This window comes from Nelusetta ayraudi, unplaced genomic scaffold, assembly GCF_046127955.1.
Source record: "Nelusetta ayraudi isolate G7.1 ecotype Tasmania unplaced genomic scaffold, CSIRO-AGI_Nayr_v1 ptg000027l, whole genome shotgun sequence".
In the NCBI taxonomy this organism is placed as follows: Eukaryota; Metazoa; Chordata; class Actinopteri; order Tetraodontiformes; family Monacanthidae; genus Nelusetta; species Nelusetta ayraudi.
The window spans coordinates 3708047-3729171 of NW_027466077.1; the positions used below are offsets into that span (position 1 = coordinate 3708047).

General features: G+C 50.4%; 1 protein-coding gene across 8 annotated transcripts in view; it reads left to right on the plus strand.

The window, feature by feature from the left end:
- The window catches only part of LOC142890870 (ELKS/Rab6-interacting/CAST family member 1-like), a 112459-nt gene that overhangs the window by 55066 nt on the left and 36268 nt on the right, over window positions 1-21125 (plus strand). For all 8 annotated transcript variants that reach the window (XR_012927144.1, XR_012927145.1, XM_076030173.1 and 5 more), the window contains 3 exons: window positions 3202-3362; window positions 18300-18447; window positions 20930-21037. Coding sequence is in view for 6 of the 8 variants with exons in the window: in XM_076030173.1 (XP_075886288.1) it covers window positions 3202-3362; window positions 18300-18447; window positions 20930-21037 (417 nt within the window). In the remaining 2 variants the exon portion in view is untranslated. The remainder of the gene's footprint in view (window positions 1-3201; window positions 3363-18299; window positions 18448-20929; window positions 21038-21125) is intronic.

Sequence of the window (21125 nt, forward strand, 5' to 3'; positions counted from 1 at the left end):
TATCTCCTGGATGGTTTTCCAGACTGGTTGAGTGAGTGCTTCCAAACAAACACCCAAAAAGCACGCGATCGAACGAGCCGAGCGAAGGAGGAAAAAAAAAATCACATCCACAAACTTGTTTATTCTCCTGAAAAACGGCGGCGGGGCGGAGGGCTGAGGGAGGCAGCGGATGGGGAGGTGGGGTGGGGGGGCGGTGCAGGCCATCAAGTTCAATTTGGCGGCGGCGCGTTGAAACGCTTCGAGAGCGCCGCAAGTGGCAGCTCTAATTATGCAGAACCGAGGCCATTTAGAGCAGGACAGGGTGCTGGAGAGCGTCCTTCTGTTAAAACACTTATTTTGGGCCGAGCAGGAGGAGGAAGAGGACGAGGAAGGGGAGCAGGAGGAGGAAGGAGGGCGAGGAAAGGTGAGGAGGGAGGAGGAAGGAGGTGGAGGAGAAAGAGCAGGAGGAGGAAGAGGAGGAAGGAGGGCGAGGAAAGATGAGGAGGAAGGAGGTGGAGGAGAAAGAGCAGGATGAGGAAGAGGAGGAGGACGGAGAAGAAACGTCAGCCTGCGGCCGAGCGAGCGGCCAGGCGCTCGGTGCGGTCTTCGCCCAACATCAACAACACTAACTCAGCTTTTCAGCGCGCACACACGCCCGCACGCACGCACGCACACATCCACGCACACGTGTGCAATTGGAGCCCTGCGGACGTGGGAGCGACGCACAACGCGCGCGCACGCCGTCCCCCTTCGTGCGCACACGCGCACCAACGGGACGGAAAGAGGCGCTAACTGCTGTTTAAACAGCGCGGCGGCGCAGCAACACCGGCGCATTCAGCCGCGGCCAGATGGAGGCGGCTGCTTTTTCGTCTGATTTTTTTTTTTCTCTCTCTCTCACGTCCCGTCCGTCCGTCCCAATATAAATTGAGAATAAATATTTTTGTGTCCCTGTTTTATAACTCCGTCACTGCAATTAAGGCTTCACCTCGTCATTTATGGGACGGCGGCGGAGAGGAGAGGCGGCGCCTGTTCTCACTGACGGCACGACAGCCGCTCAAAGGCCGGACGTGCGTGTCGACGCGCAGGTCACATGCAAATGCGACGTGGAGCAGACATGCGGTTGTGCGGACGCACGCACACACACACACACACACACACACACACACACACACACACACACACACACACACACACACACACGCACACCACAAAGACACACAAAAACACACACGTGCAAACGGAGACACGCTGACACTGACAACACGTTTCACCCACACGTTGGGTCCGAAGGTGACAGCTGTGTGTGTGTGCGTGTGTGTGTGTGTGTGTGTGTGTGTGTGTGTGTGTTGTTCCTCCCATGGATGTTCCACCAAGACCACATGAAAATATACTCAACCTTTCTTCTAGACGTGAGTCACTGCTGTGTGATTGAGAATGAGGGAAAGGTGTGTGTGTGTGTGTGTGTGTGTATGTGTGTGTGTGTGTATGTGTGTGTGTGTGTGGAGAAATGAGTCAGCAGCAGTATGACACACTCCATGCGACCACGCTTTTAGACATTCGTCTCGGACTCCTGCTTCTTTTATTAACCATACAGATTTAATTTTTTTGAAACTTGCTGCACCTTCGTGTTTCTTTTTGCTGCTAAAATAGACTCGCGCACATACACACACACACACACACACACACACACACACACACACACACACACACACACACACACACATTCAGAGGACTGAAAGGCTTGTTTTCCTCTTCTTTTTTCCTCTCCTCCCGCCTCCTCTTCTCCAGCCGGGCCTCGTCACTCCTCCTCCTCTTCCATCCTTTCATTCCTTCCTTCTAAATCAAATGGCTGCTCTCCCGACTCCTCTCTCCTCCGTCTCCTCCGTCTCCTCCTGCTCTTTCTTCTCCTCCGCCTCTCCCATGTTTCTAACTGCACCATGTTTGCGCTGCCCGTGTGCTTTCATGACCTCAGCATTTCTCTCTCTGTTCCTCGTTCGCTGCACTGTTTTTCAAAGAGTTCTTTACAACTTTTCTCTCCTCCCTCCCTTCAACTCTTCCAAACTTTTCCTCGACCCCGCCTCCCACCCTTCCTATATTTTCTTTATCTCAATCTCATATTTTTATCTCTCACCCCTGCTTTTATCCCATCCTATCTTCTCTCTGCCTTTCTCTCTCTCTCTCTCTTCCTCCCTTGTGATATTTTTGTGTGCAGCTCTCTCACATTCCAATGCATGAGTTCACCACAGCCGGCTTTAGGTGGTCAAAGGTAACAAAAAAAATTATCATCAAATCATCATCAAATGTCTGTTCTGTTTGCTTGATTTTTGCCTCTTTGCTTTACGTGATGAAAGATGACGGGAAGATAAGGGGACAGCTTGTGCAAATTGAATATGGGTCATCTCTCAGTGAACTGTCCCTTTTCATGAAAACTACCAAGTGATTAACTGTTTTACTTGTTACAAACTTGTTGTTTACAAATATACTGGCAGGATTTTGACAGCGTTTTGAGACTACGTTAAAAAAAAATCATTTCTTTTACTTGTCTCCAGTCTTTTCTTTGTGTTCCGTCCTTCACCCTCATTATTGTTCTGTGCTTCTTCACCGCCGTTGCCCTGAAAGCAGCAGACTGTTTTCAGACTCTGTTTTTTTTTTTTTCTATCTTACCTCTTTGAGTTACGCTGTTGTCATCCTTTGCCGGGTTTATATGTGACATCTGGCTCAGGCTTTTTTTCTCCTGCCTCTCTCCTCCGTCTCCGCTCTTTCTACTTGACACTCCCGGGAAATGGGGAAGCGTACAAATGGAAAAGGAGTGGAAGACGTCTGTGTGAGCGCGTGTGTTAGTTTGCTGCCGTGTTTGTGTGGGCAGGGCCGTGCGGTGGGAAGGCCAGGGTTGTCGTCACGCCGTGAGAAACTGGGTGACCTCAACCTGCGGACCTCACCGACGTTAAAGTGACAAACTGATATACATCCAGGCAGAGTCGGGGGTAATATACATGTCAGGGCCGGGGAACAAGAGGCCAGCGTCAAGAAAGAAAAGAAAACACGGGGGAAGAAAAACGACTCGTTTGATGTTCTCCACTGGAGGGGTGCCGCGCGCAAAATGCAGAAAATGCAAAACGGCCAGCGTGTGAGAGCAGGCAGGCAGGCAGGCAGGCAGGCAGAGCAAAAAAACAAAAAAAACAAAAAACGCAGGGGTCTTAATGAAATGTGTCCTGGTGGCAGGTGGAGGACCTGCTGGTGGCCATGGAGAAGGTGAAGCAGGAGCTGGAGGTGATGAAGGCCAAGCTGTCGTCCACTCAGCTCTCGCTGGCCGAGAAGGAAGGTCACCTGACCTCCCTGCGGGCCGAGAGGAGGAAGCACCTGGAGGAGGTCCTGGAGATGAAGTAAGAGAATGAAGCCAGCCGTCATTTATTCATTCATTTGTTTTGTCTTTTTTAAATTGCTTTTATCGATGTATCGACGTCGACGGCCGCCGGTTGCTCAGTGTGCAAAAGTGAACCGAGGGTCACCAGCAAAGCGTCCAATCTCGTTTGTTGATGCCAGGAGATGGGACCCGGAAAAAGATCTATTTTAATGGTATCTCCAGCGGGCGCTGTAAACACGAGCCTGAGATCTTTCTGCTCGCTCCCTCCTCAACTTTTCCTACCGTACCGCCGAACCGCTCGGATGGGATTTCACCCGCGCTCCGCAAAAGCTTAAATAAGAATGTAAACACTCGGCTCTTGATGATTCGCAGACGTTTGCCGAGAACGGTCGCCACGGGGCGTTCTTTTTTTTTTTTCTGTGAAAAATTGTCCTCTCTCCCCTTTTAAAAGTATCGCTGTTTGGAATAATCACGGATCACGGTCTCGACGGACATACGCAACTTTTTCCCTCCCCGAGGTTTCCATCTGATACTGTACACAAAGCGAAGCAGCTGCAGCCGGCGGCCGCAGAGAACTGCAGTCATCCACCTCCAAGTTCTGATCAAAGAATGTTCCAGGCCGCATCGGACACCAGGCTGAGGCCCTGCACAGTGACTGACTGAAGGCCTCGCTGGTGCCCTGTGTGACATCACAAAGGGGATAAATTTACAGCCAGCGATGCTCTAATTTGTACTCCAGAGTTTTTCAGCACACCACCCTGGGTTAGCCCCTCCCACCATAGCGCCCATGCGACCGCACTCTCTTCCAGGGAGGTGCTGGTCTCCGCTCGCCGCTGACGTCATCCTCACCTCGTAAAGCCGCCCGTCTCTCCTCTCGACTTCCTGTCGCCCGGAGCCTCTGCCCTCTTTTATCTCCGCCTCGCTCTCTCATCTACCGCCGCTCTCGCTCTCTCCAGCCTGATGCCGTGAGTGAATTTTGATGCACATTTAATAGACGGTTTTGAGAGTCTGGAGTGCAGGTCAGCAGAGCCGACGGCTCTCATTGATTTCTGCTGTTTTACATCCTCGAAGAGGCCGGCTGAAGTTTTGAGAGACAATGTTCGGGGAAAAAATAGGAGTAGAGGATAAATTGTGTGTGTGTGTGTGTGTGTGTGTGTGTGTGTGTGTGTGTGTGTGTGTGTGTGTGTGTGCGCGCGTGTGTGTTTACTGCGGCATCATGGGAAAGTAGGGAGTCCTACCCCGCAGATCTATTTCCCTTCACTTCCCTCCGTCCCACTGCTTGTTCTCCCAGCCCTGGAGGCTGTGCATCAGTTGGCGTCCACTCACAGGTGAAGCAAGGCGTGCGCATGCGTGCGCCTTGATATGCATTAGGGAGCGCGCATCGTGTCCAAGCCGCAAGCCGCAATTGATTTATCGACGTGTTCCCCACCCCCGCGTGTTCTCCACCCCCTGCAGAAAACGCAGACCGCTGCGAATGTTTATGCAGAAAGGGAAGCTTGCATCAGACGTGGACCACACATTGATGTCGAGAAAAAAAATAATAAAAAAATTCTCGCTTCACGAATGCGTGACCGAATTAGCGATTCCAGAGTGGGGGAGCGTAATTAGTGCGACGGTTTACCCTTGCTAATGAAGCACATGTGCGCGCGCACGCACATAAGCGTGGTTGTTGCCCCTGGTGCAACTCCCTCCTCACACATTCAGTGGTGTGAGGAGGGAGTCCAGCCAATTATTTATCTCTTTTCACTGGATTCACAACATCTGGCTGGTTTTTGCACTTTGTATTTGCCCTTTAAGCAGAGGGCAATGACGTCTGCCCGCGCTGCACTTCTAATGAGGCGGCTTCTTGAAAAAGGGACATGTGTATCACACACTGGCACACTGGTCTGTAATTAATCCAATATTTCCCTTTTAGTTAATAAAATATCTGGCAGCGCCAACATCTCGCCAGTATTTATTGTTTTTCCAGCGTATTGTACGTTTATCCACCGGAGATTATTTTGGATGTGGTTTACTCAGGGTTTTTTTTTTAAGAAGTACATCCAGTTTTCTCAACCCAACCACGGCACTGCGGTAGAAAGAAAAGAAGAAAAAAAAAAGCCCTTTACAAGGTTCATATTCTACCGCCAGTTACACTGTGACCCTATTCTCTAGCCAGGCAGGACCCTGGATCTCAGCTTCCTGCTCAAACTGACGCCTGCTTGGACCTTCCGCAAGTCTGCCAGGGTCAGACTGATTCCCGAAACTGTGTCTTTCAATTAAAGAAGAAAAAAAAATATCAACATCTGTAAAATCCTGAGACTGCAAGTCATTTCACACATATTTGGAAAACTGCTTATTTGGTCTCTGCAGGTTAAAAAAAAAAAAGAAAAATGCCGCTGCAGGTAGCCGCCCGCTGTCTGAGTTATTCACGCTGGGCCATTTCACATATTTTATTTTTTTTTACAACACGACGCCAATACGTCACCTGTGGCTCGCTGGCTGGCTCCCACATGTAAAACACAAGCTGCTTAAGGTGGCGGCGTCGCCGTATATCTCCGTGTAATGCACATGAAAGTGTCGCTGTGCTCGGAGGGGGCCCTAACTCTTCCAGGGCGGGGCTTGATGTCTGATTTGTTGCCCAGTTTTTAACGGCTGTGCAAGATTTAACGTTACTCTCCGACGTGATATACGATACGGCATGTTGCCCGGGGTTTTCTGCGACGGGCAATAGTACGTATGAAGACGGCTACAGCTGGGCTATGACATCCTGTCTGGATTTTTTTGGGCCTCTTTCCGCTTTCCTGCTTTTTTCCTCCTCTCGTTGCTGCGCCAACGCTCTTCACCTGCACTTTCATCAGTTTCCTCTGATGTCTCTTTCGGCTGCAGGAATTTATCTCTGTGTGTGCGAGCGCTTCCATCCAGCAAGTGCTGTACTGCAGCTTGTAAAAACCCATCTGTTAGAGCTGAGAGTGTAGAGAGTGTTTGGAAAGAGGAGGCAAAACTTGAGAGGCTCTCACGTCACATTTCATTAGAGTCATCAGATTTGGTACCTGAAGATGAGGCTGAGCGTCTCCAGGTTTCCTGTTGCTTCAGAGATGTGACACCTTGTCTGCAGAAGTATCTTCAGCTTAATTTTACAATCTTCTTTCAAGGTGAATATTTGGACCTAATTCTGATGAAACTGCAGCTGCTGCAGCATCCAAGCTACTCTCTTTAGCAGCATCCATGATTTATAATTTTGTACACTTCTTTGTTTTCTTGGGCAGCGGTGGCTTCCTGGTTTGGTCTGGTCACATCTAGGAGGAGGCGCATTGGCTGTGGAGTCTGTGATATATGGAGGCGGAATGAAAAACTTTTTCTCTCAGTGTGTGTGCGTGTGTGTGGCGAGACGGACGAGCGAGAGTTGAAATGTGAGCGATCCAGCCGCTGCTCGAGGTCGGCGAACATGCACGGCCGTTTTGCAGAGAGACAGAGTGCGCGAAGGGGGCAACGCCGCGCTTTCGTAGCAATACACACGCTGATGAATCAGAGGCCGCGGCCTTCACACCAACACACGCTCGTAAAAAAAACAGGCTGGCGGACGGATTCTTCCCCTCGGCCTCGTGTGTCCTCGTGACCGCGTGTGTTGTCATGTGTTTGCCCAGTTTGAAGTGTGCAGGTGCGTGCGTGTGTGCGTGTTCGCTTGTGTGTGTGTGTGTGTGTGTGTGTGTGTGTGTGTGTGGGACGCAGTCGGCTGCAGGAATGTGCTGACACTGTGTGTGTAACAGCAGGGAACGGGGGTCTGAAATCCCAATCTGGGTGAATTAGAGACTGTTTTACTCACCACTGTTCTGCTTAGCTGACACATAACACACACACTCACACACACACACACACACGGGTCTGGTGGTGTTTTGCACAGACGCACATGCACTCACGCATGGCGGCACAGCTGTGTGCGGAGTACAAGGCTTGATGGATGCGCGATCCAGAAACAGAGGATTTTGTTTGGCGCGAGGAAAGAATTTCGCTGGAGAGTCGAAACACTTTCTTAAATGTTTTAGTTTTGACAGAGGAACCTTTTCAATATGTACACTATCAATCCTCGGGGCCTTGGAATCTTTGGGGGGACTTTTTATTTTTAAGAAAATAAATGAACAGAAAATGTAATTTCAGCTTGACATAAAACTTTTCCAACTTCTGCGAAGATGATGACAAGATGAAAGATTCCTCTTGTGTCAGTGAGCGTGAACTAAACAACCTGGTGTCACCAACGCAGCACAATCTGGAATTTTTGTTTATTGTAAATATCTCCCAGCTGCTCCTGCTCTCCTCCTTCTCCTTCTTCTCCTCTGTCCACTTTAGTATCATCCATGTAAACGGATCTGCCTGAGAAACCCAGCTGAGGCTAACAATGTTTTATACCCTTCACGTCCCTTCTCACTCATAAATCTCAAGGCTGTCTGTGATGTTGTGCAGAAATTGTTTCTGAGACTTTGGGCTGTAACCGCTGGTGACACTGTGCCTGGAAGATGCGGTTCAGGGGGGGAAAAAACGAAAGAGATTTGTAGGTAGTCCATTGGCTCACGGCGGCAGCTGTAGCTCGATTGATGGCTGATAAATATGTGATACTTTACTGGGAAGATCACTTAGTCTGGAAGAACCACTTTGCAAAGTCTTTTGTCAAAGAAACACAACTTGTTTTATCTTTGTTTTATCTTGTCCTTCAGTTGCGAAACCGAGCGACTGGGCCACCGGCGTGCACAGCACGAATCCATTCATCGCGAGTTCATCTCAAATAAGCCGCTGTGAATGTTTCCCATTTTTCCAGGTCAATTAAATTAGTGTGAATATCGCCGCCAGTTCCAACAAGTTATCAGAGCCGCCTGAAAAGAGGAGAGGACACCCAAAAAAAGATTACGAAATAGAAGCAGAAGAAGAGAAAGGGAGGTCAGAGGAGCGGAGAAGAAAAGACATTGAAGAGGGAGAGATGTTTTCACGGCTGGAAGAGGAGAAGAGGAGATGAGGAGAAGAGGAGGAGGACCGCTGTCCAACAACAACTGGGCAGAGCCAGAGAACCTGCATAATGCTACCTTCCTTCCCTTCCTCTGTCTCCCTCTGTCCATCCATCAACCCGACCAACCTCAGAGGTTCCACCGGCTTATTTATTGGTCGTTATTTTATTTTTTTTAAAGAAACCTTTTTTTTTTCCATCTTTTCTTTTACGAGCATCAAGGAGTTCATCTGTTGCGGCAAACGTCCCGAAGAGCACGAAACGCCGGGACGCTGTTTTGTGTTTATTGGCGAGGTTGTTATGGCGATGGGAGCGCAAACGATGCTTTTAAACGACGCCGTTACGAAAAGAAAAACAAGGGCGTCAGGACAAAAATGACCCCCGCTTGTCCAGAAAACGAGGGTCACGCTGAACTCCCCCCCCAACCACCACTGCTTGTTTTTGCCAGCGAAACGCAGCGAGCTTGAGTCACTCGGCTTGCTTTGGTTGGAGAGCAGCTCTCCATAGTTTGGTTGTTTTTCTCCGTGCGGGGGAGGTTCGCCTAAAAAAAACGAGACCAAAAAAAAATGTCTTTTTCATTTAACCGGACGCCTTTGATTGTATTCTCTCTCTTCGCCTCTTGTTTTTACGCCGCATCAGGCTGTAAAGAACGTCTGCGTCGCCTGCGTCGCTGCCTCAAGGTGAACGTCGTAAATTCAATTTTATTCCTCCGTTGCTGCTCCGCTCTCCTCGCTTTATCTCCCCTCGCCCCCTCCCTCCCCTTGTTCTCGCCCTCCCTCAACCTCTCCTCACCTTTTTTCACCCTCCTTCTCTCTTCATCATCCTCTTTGCATCCTTCCTGCCTCCTGCCTCCTCCTCGGCCCCCTCCATCCGTCTCCACGTCCGCGTCTGTCTGGGAAGGTCGTTATCGCCGGGCCTTTCTGTCTGGCAGCCTGCGTTTCTCGCCGTCCGCCTGCCTACTTGCTGTCATTACATTGTGAAACTAATCAATGGTGTGTGTGTGTGTGTGTGTGTGTGTGTGTGTGTGTGTGTGTGTGTGTGTGTGTGTTCAGCGGACTGACAGCTCCGCTCCTCGCAGCCTGTTAAGAAGCACCGCAGGCTTCGTTTGCATCGGCCTTGAGACCTCATCCATTTAAACAGAAAATCCACACGTTTTTAACACCAAATTTGGGGATTTGGCGAAGCTTGCTCCCTGCTGGTCGCACTCGCAGGTCATGATGTGATCTGCTTTAACATTAGTAGGGCTCCATCTCTGCTGAACTGACTGCAGAACTCAACGGAAGAGGAGTCACGTCGCACAAAACATTTCCAAAGCGTGAATTTTTGTCACATCTCGCGGCAAACACGAAAAAACAGATATATGTGATATTCTACATATATTTACAGTATATATGTATGTATATACACACACATAAACATGCACATGCGCGGCTGCACACTCAAAGGCACGTGCACGCGTCAAACACGTCCACCCACGCAGACGTTCACGTCATGCGCGCACGTTGCGCTGCTGCCACCAGCCAAAGACGAGCGCTTTGATCCCGGCAGACGGCAGCGGGATTAATCCGCAGCGCGCCGAGGCAAGTTGGTGTGCGTGCTCATGTGTATTTGTTGTATGCGTGTGTGTGTGTGTGTGTGTGACATTTTGAGGGTTTAGCGCGGCAAAAAAAGGGAGGAGGGCCACGCAGTTTTGACACTTACCAGCTTCAATCAGGCGCCTCACTCTCCGTCCTCCCCTTGTTGTTTTTCTTCCTTTTCGCCCTCTTTGACACTGAATGCCCCGCCTTTTTCTCTTTATTGCAAAAGCACTGAGAGACATTAAATATGTAAAAAAAAAAAAAAAAAAGACACAGGAGGACAAAAAAATAGTGCTTTGGTTAGAAGTTGCCTTCAAACTTCAAACACAAGGAGGTTTTTTTCTTCTTCTTCTTTTCTTCCGAAAAGTCCCCAGCGCCTCACAAAGCAGCGACGTTCAGCTACAAATGCTGCACGCGAGAGAGAACCGCTCCCTTCAAGCAAGCGAGACTCCTCCTCCCCCTCCTCCTCTTCCTCCTCGGCGTGGAAAGGAAGGCATCGCGTCTCTGAAAATGCAGCCAAACGATTAAAACAAGCAGGTTGAGCGCGTGGCCGGGTGAGACGTCGCGAGAACCAATCAGGATGCGGCGATGAGAGCCAGTGGTCAGCTGACCAGGGGTGAGGATGCTCAGGTGAGACTCAAGTAACCTGCTTCCAGGCTCAGCTGGTTGCAGATTGATGCAGAGGGAAGGAGGGAGGAGAAATGAAAGAGTAGAAGACAAATTTTTCCATCTTTGTTTTATGTTGCGTTTGGACGTGGTTGGTGGTGCTGATGGTGGTGATGGGGGGGGGGGGGGGGGGGGGGGAGCGGGTCCCATTTCTGTTCTGCAAGTGATAATAAAACGGATGGGATCAGAGCGACGACAGGCTGCAGATTGATATTCTGAGTAGAAGGAAGGAAGGGGAAAAAAAACCAAAGAGATGCTGAGCAAGAAAGAGATTGACGGAGCGAGAAATAGATTTAGCGGCGACAGCTCCGGCGCCGCCAACGTGATCACGCTCATGAATTATTGCCACGCAAATGCCGCAAAGAGATGCCATTTTTTTTATTGGGGAGGGGGGGTTATCACTCCCCCTCCCCCACTCTGACAGACAAACAGAAAAGTTGGCTCACCACGCCGCATTCCACGTCAACTTACACAAAGGGAGCGTGTGCTCTCGAAAGTCAAATAAAAAAACATATCAGGTCAAGTAGATTTCAAAAATAAATGATGTCTGAGCCAAAACAAAATCAAGTCAGCAATATAGGTTTTATTTTTCTCTGCAAATATTAAAACTGGCTGTCGGGATAATCAAATTAATTTGGGGTGTTGCTAAACTGAGTCGTGCCTCACAAAGACTCACAAAAATGTGATATTTAATCCTTTTCATTTCATACTGTCTTTTTTTTCTCATTATTATTGTAAGACTTTGTTTTTCCAGCCAAGCCAGTCCAGTTTCCATGTTTAGCCCTCTGTTTGCAGCCTCCTGCACCTCTGCGAGCCCCAGCAGGAGGATGGAAACACATTTTGTCACTCTCATGCCGTCACACACACACACACACACACACACACACACGCACTCGCACGGCAGAGAGCATCTTCCCTCAACACGTGCGGGTCGCAGGTGTCCGTCTGGGCTGCGAGCGGCTGCTGCTTTTTTAAGAGGCTGTGCTGACAGATGGGAGCAGATTCCCAGTGTGAGGAGAACGCAGCGTGGAAATGGATTTAGTGTAAAGACGAACCGTGAGGAAAACGAGCTGCTTCTTTTAGTCACGCTTTTCGCTCTCTGTGCGTGTGTGTGTGTGTGTGTGTGTGTGTGTGTGTGTGTGTGTGTGTGTGTGTGTGTGTGTGTGGTCCCGTGGAAAGAGCAAACTCCCGCAGACCGTGAAAAATCAATTTTTACACCTTTCTTATTAGTCACTGTGTGTGTGTGTGTGTGTGTGTGTGTGTGTGTGTGTGTGTGTGCGCGCGTGCGTGCGTGCGTGTGTGTGTGTGATAGAGAGGGGGGGGGGCGCAAAAAGAGGCGAGTGTTGGTTTTTTTTCGATGTGTGTGTGTGTGTGTGTTTCTGTGTGTCAGGAACAGATCCTCATTCTGTCATGCCGCCTTTCTGCCTTCCCTTCCTCCTCTTCCTCTTGCTCTCTCTCTCTCTCTCTTTCTTTCTCCCCCTCCACCCATTGCCTTTGTCCCTCCACCTCCCTTTCTTCCCCCTTTTCATGTCTCTTTGATTTGCCCCCCCCCTCCCACCTCCACAAAAAAAATCCTCCAGTTATTTTATTCCCTTCGCTGTCAGTGCTGTTTGTGCGCGCCTGCGTGCGTGCGTGCGTGTGTGTGTGTGTGTGTGTGTGTTGTGTGTGTGTTGTGTGTGTGTGTGTGTGTGCGTGCGTGCGCGCGTCCGTGCGTGAGTGTACTTCAGAGCGGCTTCCTTTAAGCCGCTCTGATGTACAACAGCTCCTTGAGGGGAGCCTCTTTTTTTTCTTTTTTTCTGCCGCCCGTCTCAAACACACACTCACACACTCTTATCCGATACGCAGCAGATTTAACCCATTTTCCAAACATTCCACACTTTTTTTGCCAGCTCTACCCCCCTTCTTCCCTCCCCCCCCCACACACACACACACATACTTTTTCAGCACTTTGGTGGTCTCTCATCTCGGCTTCCTCCACTGTGTTAAATCATTCATACTGAGTGTATTTAACCCACTTTTCCTAATACAGCAGAAGACACACACACACGCACACACACACACACACACACACACACACGTGCACAGCCGGGGAAGAGGAAGGAGAAAGATCTCCCAAACAGTCCTGCTGTGTGGAGTCGGGTGTGAAGATTTCATCCAATACAAGACCTGCTTGATGCCTTCAGTTATTAGCAACCATTTGGGACTTGCCCAGGTCAGATTGAAAAGATTTGAATAAGCTTCATCTTGCACTGCATTCCAGTCTGTAACAGACTCTCAAACAGAGTCGATGATGGCGAGATGAGCGCCGATGCTGCTGCAGCAGCAGCTACACAAACCCAACACATTTGTCCGTAGCAGTTTAACCCTTTGGAGAAACCCGTCTGGAAGCAAACAACAACAACCACAACCAGAGGCGTCGGTCAGTTCCGCTGTTCACTTTATGTCTGTTTGTGAGATGTAGAAGTGTCGTGGGAGGGGACGCCGGGTTGGGGGGGGGGGTGCTCTCGTGGGAGAGCGAGCACTCCGGCGAAATAGCTCGCCATAAAACCGAAGCTTTATTGGCCGTCTCCGACTCCGACGCTGCAGGCACGGCGGTGCCAGCGCCATCAAATGTTTCGCAACGTTGCGCCCTCCCTCGCCGAGCTGCGAGCGGGTGCCGCTGCGTAAAGACCAGAACTCAGTGTGAGAAGCGCCACATGTTGGCTTTGCGGTGTCTTTAATATATACAGCGGTGGATTTGTGTATTCGCGCCAAGGCGAGTGTTAAAACTTGAAAAGGATCCGCTCCATCTTCTGTTTCTGATTTCTGACTTTGCAGTACAGGGGGCGGTGGCGGGGTTCTTTCCTTCAGTAGGTCTGATCTGCACGGGATTGTAGTGAACGCCTCATGTTTTTGTGCGTGTGTGTGTGCAAGACACATCAAGAGAAAGAAGCTGGGGCAGGGGGAGGAGAATAGGAGGCCCAGAGCTGGCTGGCTGTGTGCCCCTGGACAGGAGCTGTCAGCTGGGAGAGAAATATTACCCTGCAGGGCCACGCTCTGCACACTCTGGAAGCAAATCAGCAGGTGTGTGTGTGTGTGTGTGTGTGTGTGAAGAGTGAGAAAGAGAGAGCGAGAGAGAGAGAGTGTAGACTGCAGTAGATTATGCACAGTCATGAACACCAGTGCTCGTCAGAGTTGCAAGCGTGTGTGTGTGTGTATATGTGTGTAGGTACACGTTTGTGTGAGCATGCATGCACACGTGTGTGTGTGTGTGTGTGTGTGTGTGTGTGTGCCTTGCCTGCAGGCTGCATTAGCTACTGCTGAGAACCAGCTGTGTCCTTCTTCTCCCGAGTGTGTGTCTCTCTTTCTCCTCTTTTCTCCCCTGAAAAACACACGTTTTCATCCCTGTTCAAATATAGTCAGAAATGAAATAAAACAAATATTTTATATAAACATCCCTTCTCTCTCTTAGTCAACGATGTGCAAAGCTCGTCAATGAGAAGAAGGAAAACTTTCTTGCCTTTTTTATTCGTTCCTCTCACACTACTCTCACAACCGCAAATGTTTGACTGTCATAATTCAATTTGTTTATTCTGAATTGATCGTTTGTCCTCACACGTCGGCTCTCGCTGCTGGTTTTTATCGCGCCGTCGGCAGCGAGGCGTGAGAAACACTGAATCAGGCCGGGAGTCGTTTCACAGTTTGTTTTGCTCGTTCTGTCAGTTCCGTAGCCGTGGGATGATTGTTGGATTAAAGAGCCGTTAACGGCAAACTGATTCATTCTGCCAACCAAGACCTGGGATTTCTGAAATTTCTGAAAAAAAAAAAAAAAAAAATTTCACTCCAAATGGGATTAGCCCCGTGTTTTGCTTTTTTCAAAATGCCCCACCTCTTCACGCCGGTGTGCAGTTGGCCAATGGAGGGAGAGTTCACTCCTGGAAAACCCCCTCCTCAAATTCGAGGCCAACGTGAGGTCTAGCTTGACGCGCAGCTCGTCCTCCCAGGGTTAAAGTGTAAACTCTGGCGTCCCACAAACGGCCCGCCGCCTAACCAGAGCAGACAGTGTCACGGAAAACAATGGACAGCCGCTTTGTTCAGAGCGACAAGAGGGAGTGAGAGAGAGAGAGGAGAGAAGAGAGAGTGAGTGGGAGAGGGGATTATTTCAAAAATAGCCCCGTGTTTGACTTAAACAGAGACTGGCCAGTGTCACAGGGGACTGAATCTGTGTTTTACACACACACACGCACACACACACACACACACACACACACACACACACACACACACACACACAGCCACTTTACTTCTGCTCACTGGTGCTCACAGGCTAAAGCCGTGAAAGCGCGCAGACAACTTGTGAACATTCACACACACTGGAGGCCACATAAAGTACATCTTTGTAAACATGTGCACGCACACACACACCTGCAGGACGACATGAGGCCCATAAACGCAGACAGGCAACTGTCGCTTGAACACACACACACACACGCAGTAAAGAGTGACAGCATGAAGGAGATAAGGCAGCACACATGGGAAGCTGTTTCGGTGTGTGTGTGTGTGTGTGTGTGTGTGTGTGTGTGTGTGTGTGCGTGTGCGTGTGCGTGTGCGTGCGGAAATAAGCAAGTGATCTTAAAGCAGGCATGAGGGTCTTTGATAAAGTGAGGGGCCTTAAGTGGTTGAAGGCAGCAGAGAGCCCCCCGCTATGTGTGTGTGAGTGCATGTGCGCATGTGTGTGCGCATGTGTGTCAGGGTTGGGGTCAGGTACCTGGCGCGTTGTGCGCGTATCTGCTCACTGTCTGCCGTTGTCGCCGCGGCGATGACATCATGACACACGAGCGCCCGGACGACGGAAAGAATTCCTCCTGTCTGCTTCACTGCCTGGGGGAGGGGTGAGGCGGTGGGGGGGGAGGGGTGGAGGAGGTGGGGGTGTGAGTAAGGGGCGAGGAGGGATGGAGAGAGGCAGGGAGGGTGAGGTGGCGGGAAACAAGTGATCGGAGCCGAGGTCCCGGACGCCGTGTGAACTCGCTGCCGATTGGACGGTTCCAGAACGGCCACGCAAAACACCTGCAAAACAAACTTGCGGGACGCAAACGTCGCGTTTGCCCGCTGTTTATTTCCGAGCCGTTTGAAAGCAGTTTTCATTTTTGTTTATTTTTCAACTCTTTGCTGCCAGAGGTCCTTTTTATCCCAAAAAGTGACTTGAAAGGGGGGAAAGTCACAGATCTGAGGCTGCAGATCCGCAGGGAACCGAGTGCCCTCTGATGGCACGAGCACCACCAGGATTGGCAAGGTAAAAAAAAAAAAACCGAGACAGACAGAAAGAGAAAGAGAGAGAGAGAGAGATGCGTTTGAAGTTTAGATTTTATTAATGATCACACTGCAACAGGAGCAGTCACGGCGGTGCACTCGTCACAAGCACGTGCGCAGCGTGTGTTTTTTTTTTTTTTTGTGAGATGAAGGACCAGCCGACTGAGTGGTGCAGAGAGAGAGAGAGAGAGAAAGAGACGAGCGCATCTGGAATGAATATCATTTCATCACAGGGGTTTATAGGTGCTGCGAGCTGGCAGGTAACTCTCAGATATGGTATAAAAACAGACGCACTGTTAGCTTTTACAAGATGAATGTTCCATTGCCCCCCCCACCCCACCCCACCCCACCGCACCCCCCACCCCCAACCCCTTCCTCACCCCTCCGTGTGTGTGTGTGTGTGTGTGTGTGTGTGTGTGTGTGTGTGTGTGTGTGTGTGTGTGTGTGTGTGTGTGTGACAGGAAAGGAAATGGAATGACTGTTTAAGTGGTCCAGTGAAGGAAAGAAATCTCCCGATCATGTAGAAACATCCAGAGGTCTTCCACTGGCTCGGAGGTGACGTCAGCACTTAAAGTGATGCATGAAAAAAAGGAGCATTCCGCGGTTCTAATATAAATGGGCCTTAATTGATTTAAAGGACCCATGTTCCACCCGTGATTTATTATCCAAAGCAACCTCTGTAGATCTCGTATCTTTACATCTTATCGTCATTTGATTAAATATCAGACCCACGCCTAGTTTGACGTATAGTGCTGTGAAAGTTATTTTCATTTGTCACGACTGCTCATTTGTCTGTCCAGCTGAACCGCTCACAGTTTGTCACAGGCAACAGACACAGCTCTGCTCTGTACTGAAGCTGCACCAAGGCAGGATCGACCCACACCGCTCGGCCTTCGGCCCCTGACAGGACGGCCAGCAGATGCCAGATGCGTGATGGGACACTTGTACACCGACAACTAGGTCGGTGAGGTTGGCCCGAGAATCTGCGGCTCCTTGCGCCGCCCAGTCGTGTAATCTGTCTTCATTTTGAGACACTCATCACGGCATTCCTCCCTCCACCACTGGAGTGTGCACTGCCTGCGTGTGCGTGTCATCTCATGTCTTCTTACTGTCAAAAACAAATGATGTAAGAAGGGATTCAAACAGAAACAACCAGGAAAGAAGGAAGGTATTTATTCCTGATACAAGCTCATGTGTGTAGCCAATCATGGAAAGTGGGATTACAGGGGGAAAAAAGGCACCAGGATTTTATTTTCATGCGTTGGAACGGCGAAATTCCGAGAACCCCCGCGGCCGCCGGTGTCTTCGGAAGCGGCTCGGCCAGACCTGCGGCTGGGAGGAGAGGGGAGGGTGGGATGTTACCGCCCGACCACATGGAATCTGTCAACCTGAGCCTCCGTCCAAGCAGGGGAGGGGCTGGGCGGAGAGGAGAGGGCTGCTTTGACAATCAGAAACTTTAGAGCCAAGCCTGGAAGTCTGGGAGGTGGAAATAATGTCAGAGGTGGTCGATGGCGATGTGAATAATCGGCCGCAGCCAGCGAGGGTCCGGGCTCAGGTGTCCTGGAGCGGAGCTGCTTCTGCAAGTGTCTAGGTTTGGTCGTTCCCGAAAAGCAGACTAATCTAGCAGCAAGAGAAGATATTTTGTTGCCAGTGGAAGATGCAGGGTCTGAATCCTGCGTCGTCTTCTGAGTGCACCGTTTTTTTTTTGGTACTTGTTGGCTGGTCAAACTGAGCGATAGCGAAGTCAGTCGGAGGTGCAGTTTTTCTAAAGAGTAAATGTTTTGTGCCCCCGGGTTCACTGTAAAAGTTCAAGTTATACAAATATGTTTCCATTCCAAGACGAGGGTTTTGTTCTCAAAGATTCAGTTTCTGGTGTTAGGCGGGGAAAAAAAACATCTCTCCCATGTCTCAGATGTGATCTGCCCACAGATTACAGAAGCGAGGCGGCTTCTTTAAGGAGTTTCTTTCTTTTTTTTTTTTTTTTTTTTTTTCTCCCTGCACTCATAAATTTCTTTTTTCTTAAATTGTAAGATTTTCAGGAAGATCCAAAGGAAGGATTCACGTCCAAGTTGTTCTGGAAATACCCCCAGAAAAAAACTTTACATGCTGCGGCTTGGGCCCGGCTCAGCGGCCGCGGCCAGTAATCCAGCAAAACATTTAATGAAAACAGCCGTCCGCATGTACAAGAAATACTGCCACATGGAAATGGAGAAACGTATTTATTTTGTCCTTCTAATGTGTTTGTGATCAAGAAGAAAGAGGGCGCGGGGGCTGTTTCTCTTGGCCGCCGCCGCCGCTCGGAAATCACAGCGCTGAGCTATCGCGGCAATTTATGTCGTCGACGCGCGCTAAAAGCGAGTGTGACTTCATTATGGAAATTTCGAGCCTCGCTGACAAGTTGTTGCGATTTTTCTTTTTCCTCCCCACCTCCAAAAAAAAAAAAAAAAAGGCAAGAGGCGCTGCTGGCAGCCATCAGCGAGAAGGACGCCAACATCGCCCTGCTGGAGCTGTCCTCGTCCAAGAAGAAGAAAACCCAGGAGGAGGTGGCGGCCCTGAAGAGGGAGAAGGACAGCCTGGTCCACCAGCTCAAGCAGCAGGTAGGAGGCGCAAACGCAAAGTGAAAAAAGGAGACAGAAAAAAAACAAAAAAGTGGGCAGCAGCGCAGGTGAGGTGGCGGTGACGAGGAGGGCGAGGAAAAACAGCCAGAAACCCGCTCCAGATGTGACCGCACTCCTCCGACCACGGAGGGTAAATTTAGGATTAACCCGCCCCTCCCACGCTCGCCGCGCACAACACACACACACACACGCACACGTGCACACACACGGAGTTCAAGCGCAAACCTCCCGTTGCGACACGTCCATATCAGTTTTGTGTTTATTCGCCTATTCCAGCCCGCAGCATCACTCTATTACTCTCTCTCTCTCGCTCGCTCGCCCGCTCGCCCTCAGTCTGGGTTATTTGGTTACACCTCTGCACATTGGGCACGCGCGCGCACACACGCCCCCAAAAGTGATGTTTGCGCACGACGCCAGGCCCCGAAAGAAGGAAGGATATAAACATGACCAAATGGTTCCACACAGGCTTCTATTCACACGTCCCGCCACCATCTGGCTCGCTCTGCCGCGTCCTGATGGTCTCGTAAATTCTCCGACCCCTTTGCTAAATAAACACATCGGGTAAAAACTTTTGGTTTGTAAAATAAAATAAAAAAAGGGGGGGGGGGGGGGATAAAAAAAATCTTATTTTGATTGTTACTAAACAAATGGTTTGTTAGCCTGGAGTTTTTCGCGGGACTTTTACTGCTTGTCGGCGCTTGTGTCCCGTGTGCTGTGCGGCGAGGATGTCTGTTGTCTGTGTCACAGACACGCTGAGCTCCTCGTCGGGTCCACGCGACCCCCTCCCCGCCCCTCCTTGTGTTTTCATGCAACGCAACCATCAGCAATCGACAGCGTTTCTGACAGAGGCCTCGTCGTTTCAAAAAAAACAGTCGTGGTGCAAAGTGCAGCCCGTCAGCCGGTGCCAGAAGCTCCACCGGGTTCCGAGAGACGTGTCGCAACAAAAGGCCACTCGCGTGTGTGAGCGGTGACGTGTTGGGTGGGTGGAGGGGTGGGGGAGGGGTGGGGGTTGAGGGGAGCAAAAAAAAAAAAAAAAAATTGAATGAGTGCGTGTGAGAGGAAAAAGAGAAAGCGGGAAAGCAGAGGGTGTCGGAGAGTGAGCGTGTCACACACAGTCGTTATAGCCGGTATCACTCTCCTCTCTCCTCCTCCCTCATCCCTCCATCCCTCCGTCCCTCTGTCCCTCCCGACCCCTATTTGAAGTCATTAATGACACCTCTGGGTCTGGAAGGTGGGCAGTGACAAGACAGAGGCTCTACTGTCCTTTGCTGCTGCTGCTGCTGCTGCTCCATGTGTGAGTGTGTGTGTGAGTGTGTGTGTGTGTGAGGGTGTGAGCACTTTTACTCCCCTGCCGGAGTTCCTTTCTCTCTCTCTCTCTCTCTCTCTCTCTCTCCCTCTCTCTCTCTCTCTCTCTCTCTCTCTCTCTCTCTCTCTCTCACGTACAGCGTCATCATTCTCAGTCCGTCGATGATTGATCACAGCTGAATCTTCCTCACTGTTTCATGTCTGCAAGAAGCATGTGTGCGTGCGTACGTGTGTGTGTGTGAGAGAGAGAGAGAAAGAGAGAGAAAGAGAGAGTGTGTTTGCAGCAAAACAATGGAAAAGTTCATGTCTCACTCTGTCTCACTCCTGCAAAGCGCCGTGCAGACCGGCTGCCTGCCTGCTTGCCTGACAGACGAACAGAGTGTATTAATTAGAGGAAACTGTGCTACGGGCCAATCAGATCAGAGTCGGGATCAGCCTGTTTTGGACCGACTCTTTCAAAGTCTGCAACAAATTACATCCCGTCGCCAATCTGCTCTCTTATCCGCGCGGCAGCGAAAAGGCCGAACTGACGGCAAATCTGTGTTTTGAGCAAATTTGGGATTTGTCGGAGTGACACGATAACCCGCCTGCTTCCCAGCTCCGCTCTTAATCTCGGGGTTGTGGGTTCGAACTGCGTACTGGGCGAAGGGGGGGGGGCGGCTTTTCACAGATGTGTCCTCTTGGCGGCCGGCCGCTGCATGACTTGATCCTCAGGAACGCTGGACGCTAATTTCTCAGATTTCTCCCCCCGATCTCGTCGCACGATCCCTAATCTCGCGCTGGAACTTTCCCCCCCGCTGGATAAAAGGGGCATAGCCGGAGCTCAGTGCACCAGCAGATGTTGGGCTAATAATCACTCACGTCTTGGCTTTTTCTTTTTTCCCTGTAAGCGAACCTCTCGCTTGCTTGGAGGGAATCTTTGGGGTGGTGGGGGGATTTAGATCTTTGCAAGAGCAGCAGATCCAAACCCGCCGCCTGCTGCATTTATTTTAAGGCCAAACTCTAAACGCGGGCGCCCAGCGGCCAAACTCGTGCTGCAGAGGAAGCAGCTGCCAGCGAGGAGGAGCAGAGGCTGTGCCAGGGACAAGTGGTGGTCGGAAGTGATGAGACAGAGAGGCACGCGGTGAGGTCACCCACTTGCTTCTCTCCTCCGCAGACTCAGAACCGCATGAAGCTGATGGCCGACAACTACGAGGACGACAACCTGAAGGTGACCTCGCCCAACGCAGAGCAGCCCAACAACCACAAGCCCTCCCCGGACCAGGCAAGACCTGTGCAGCGCGCACACACACACACACACACACACACACCTTGTGTTGTCTAACAGTCTCTGATTCTGGTTTCCTGCTTTG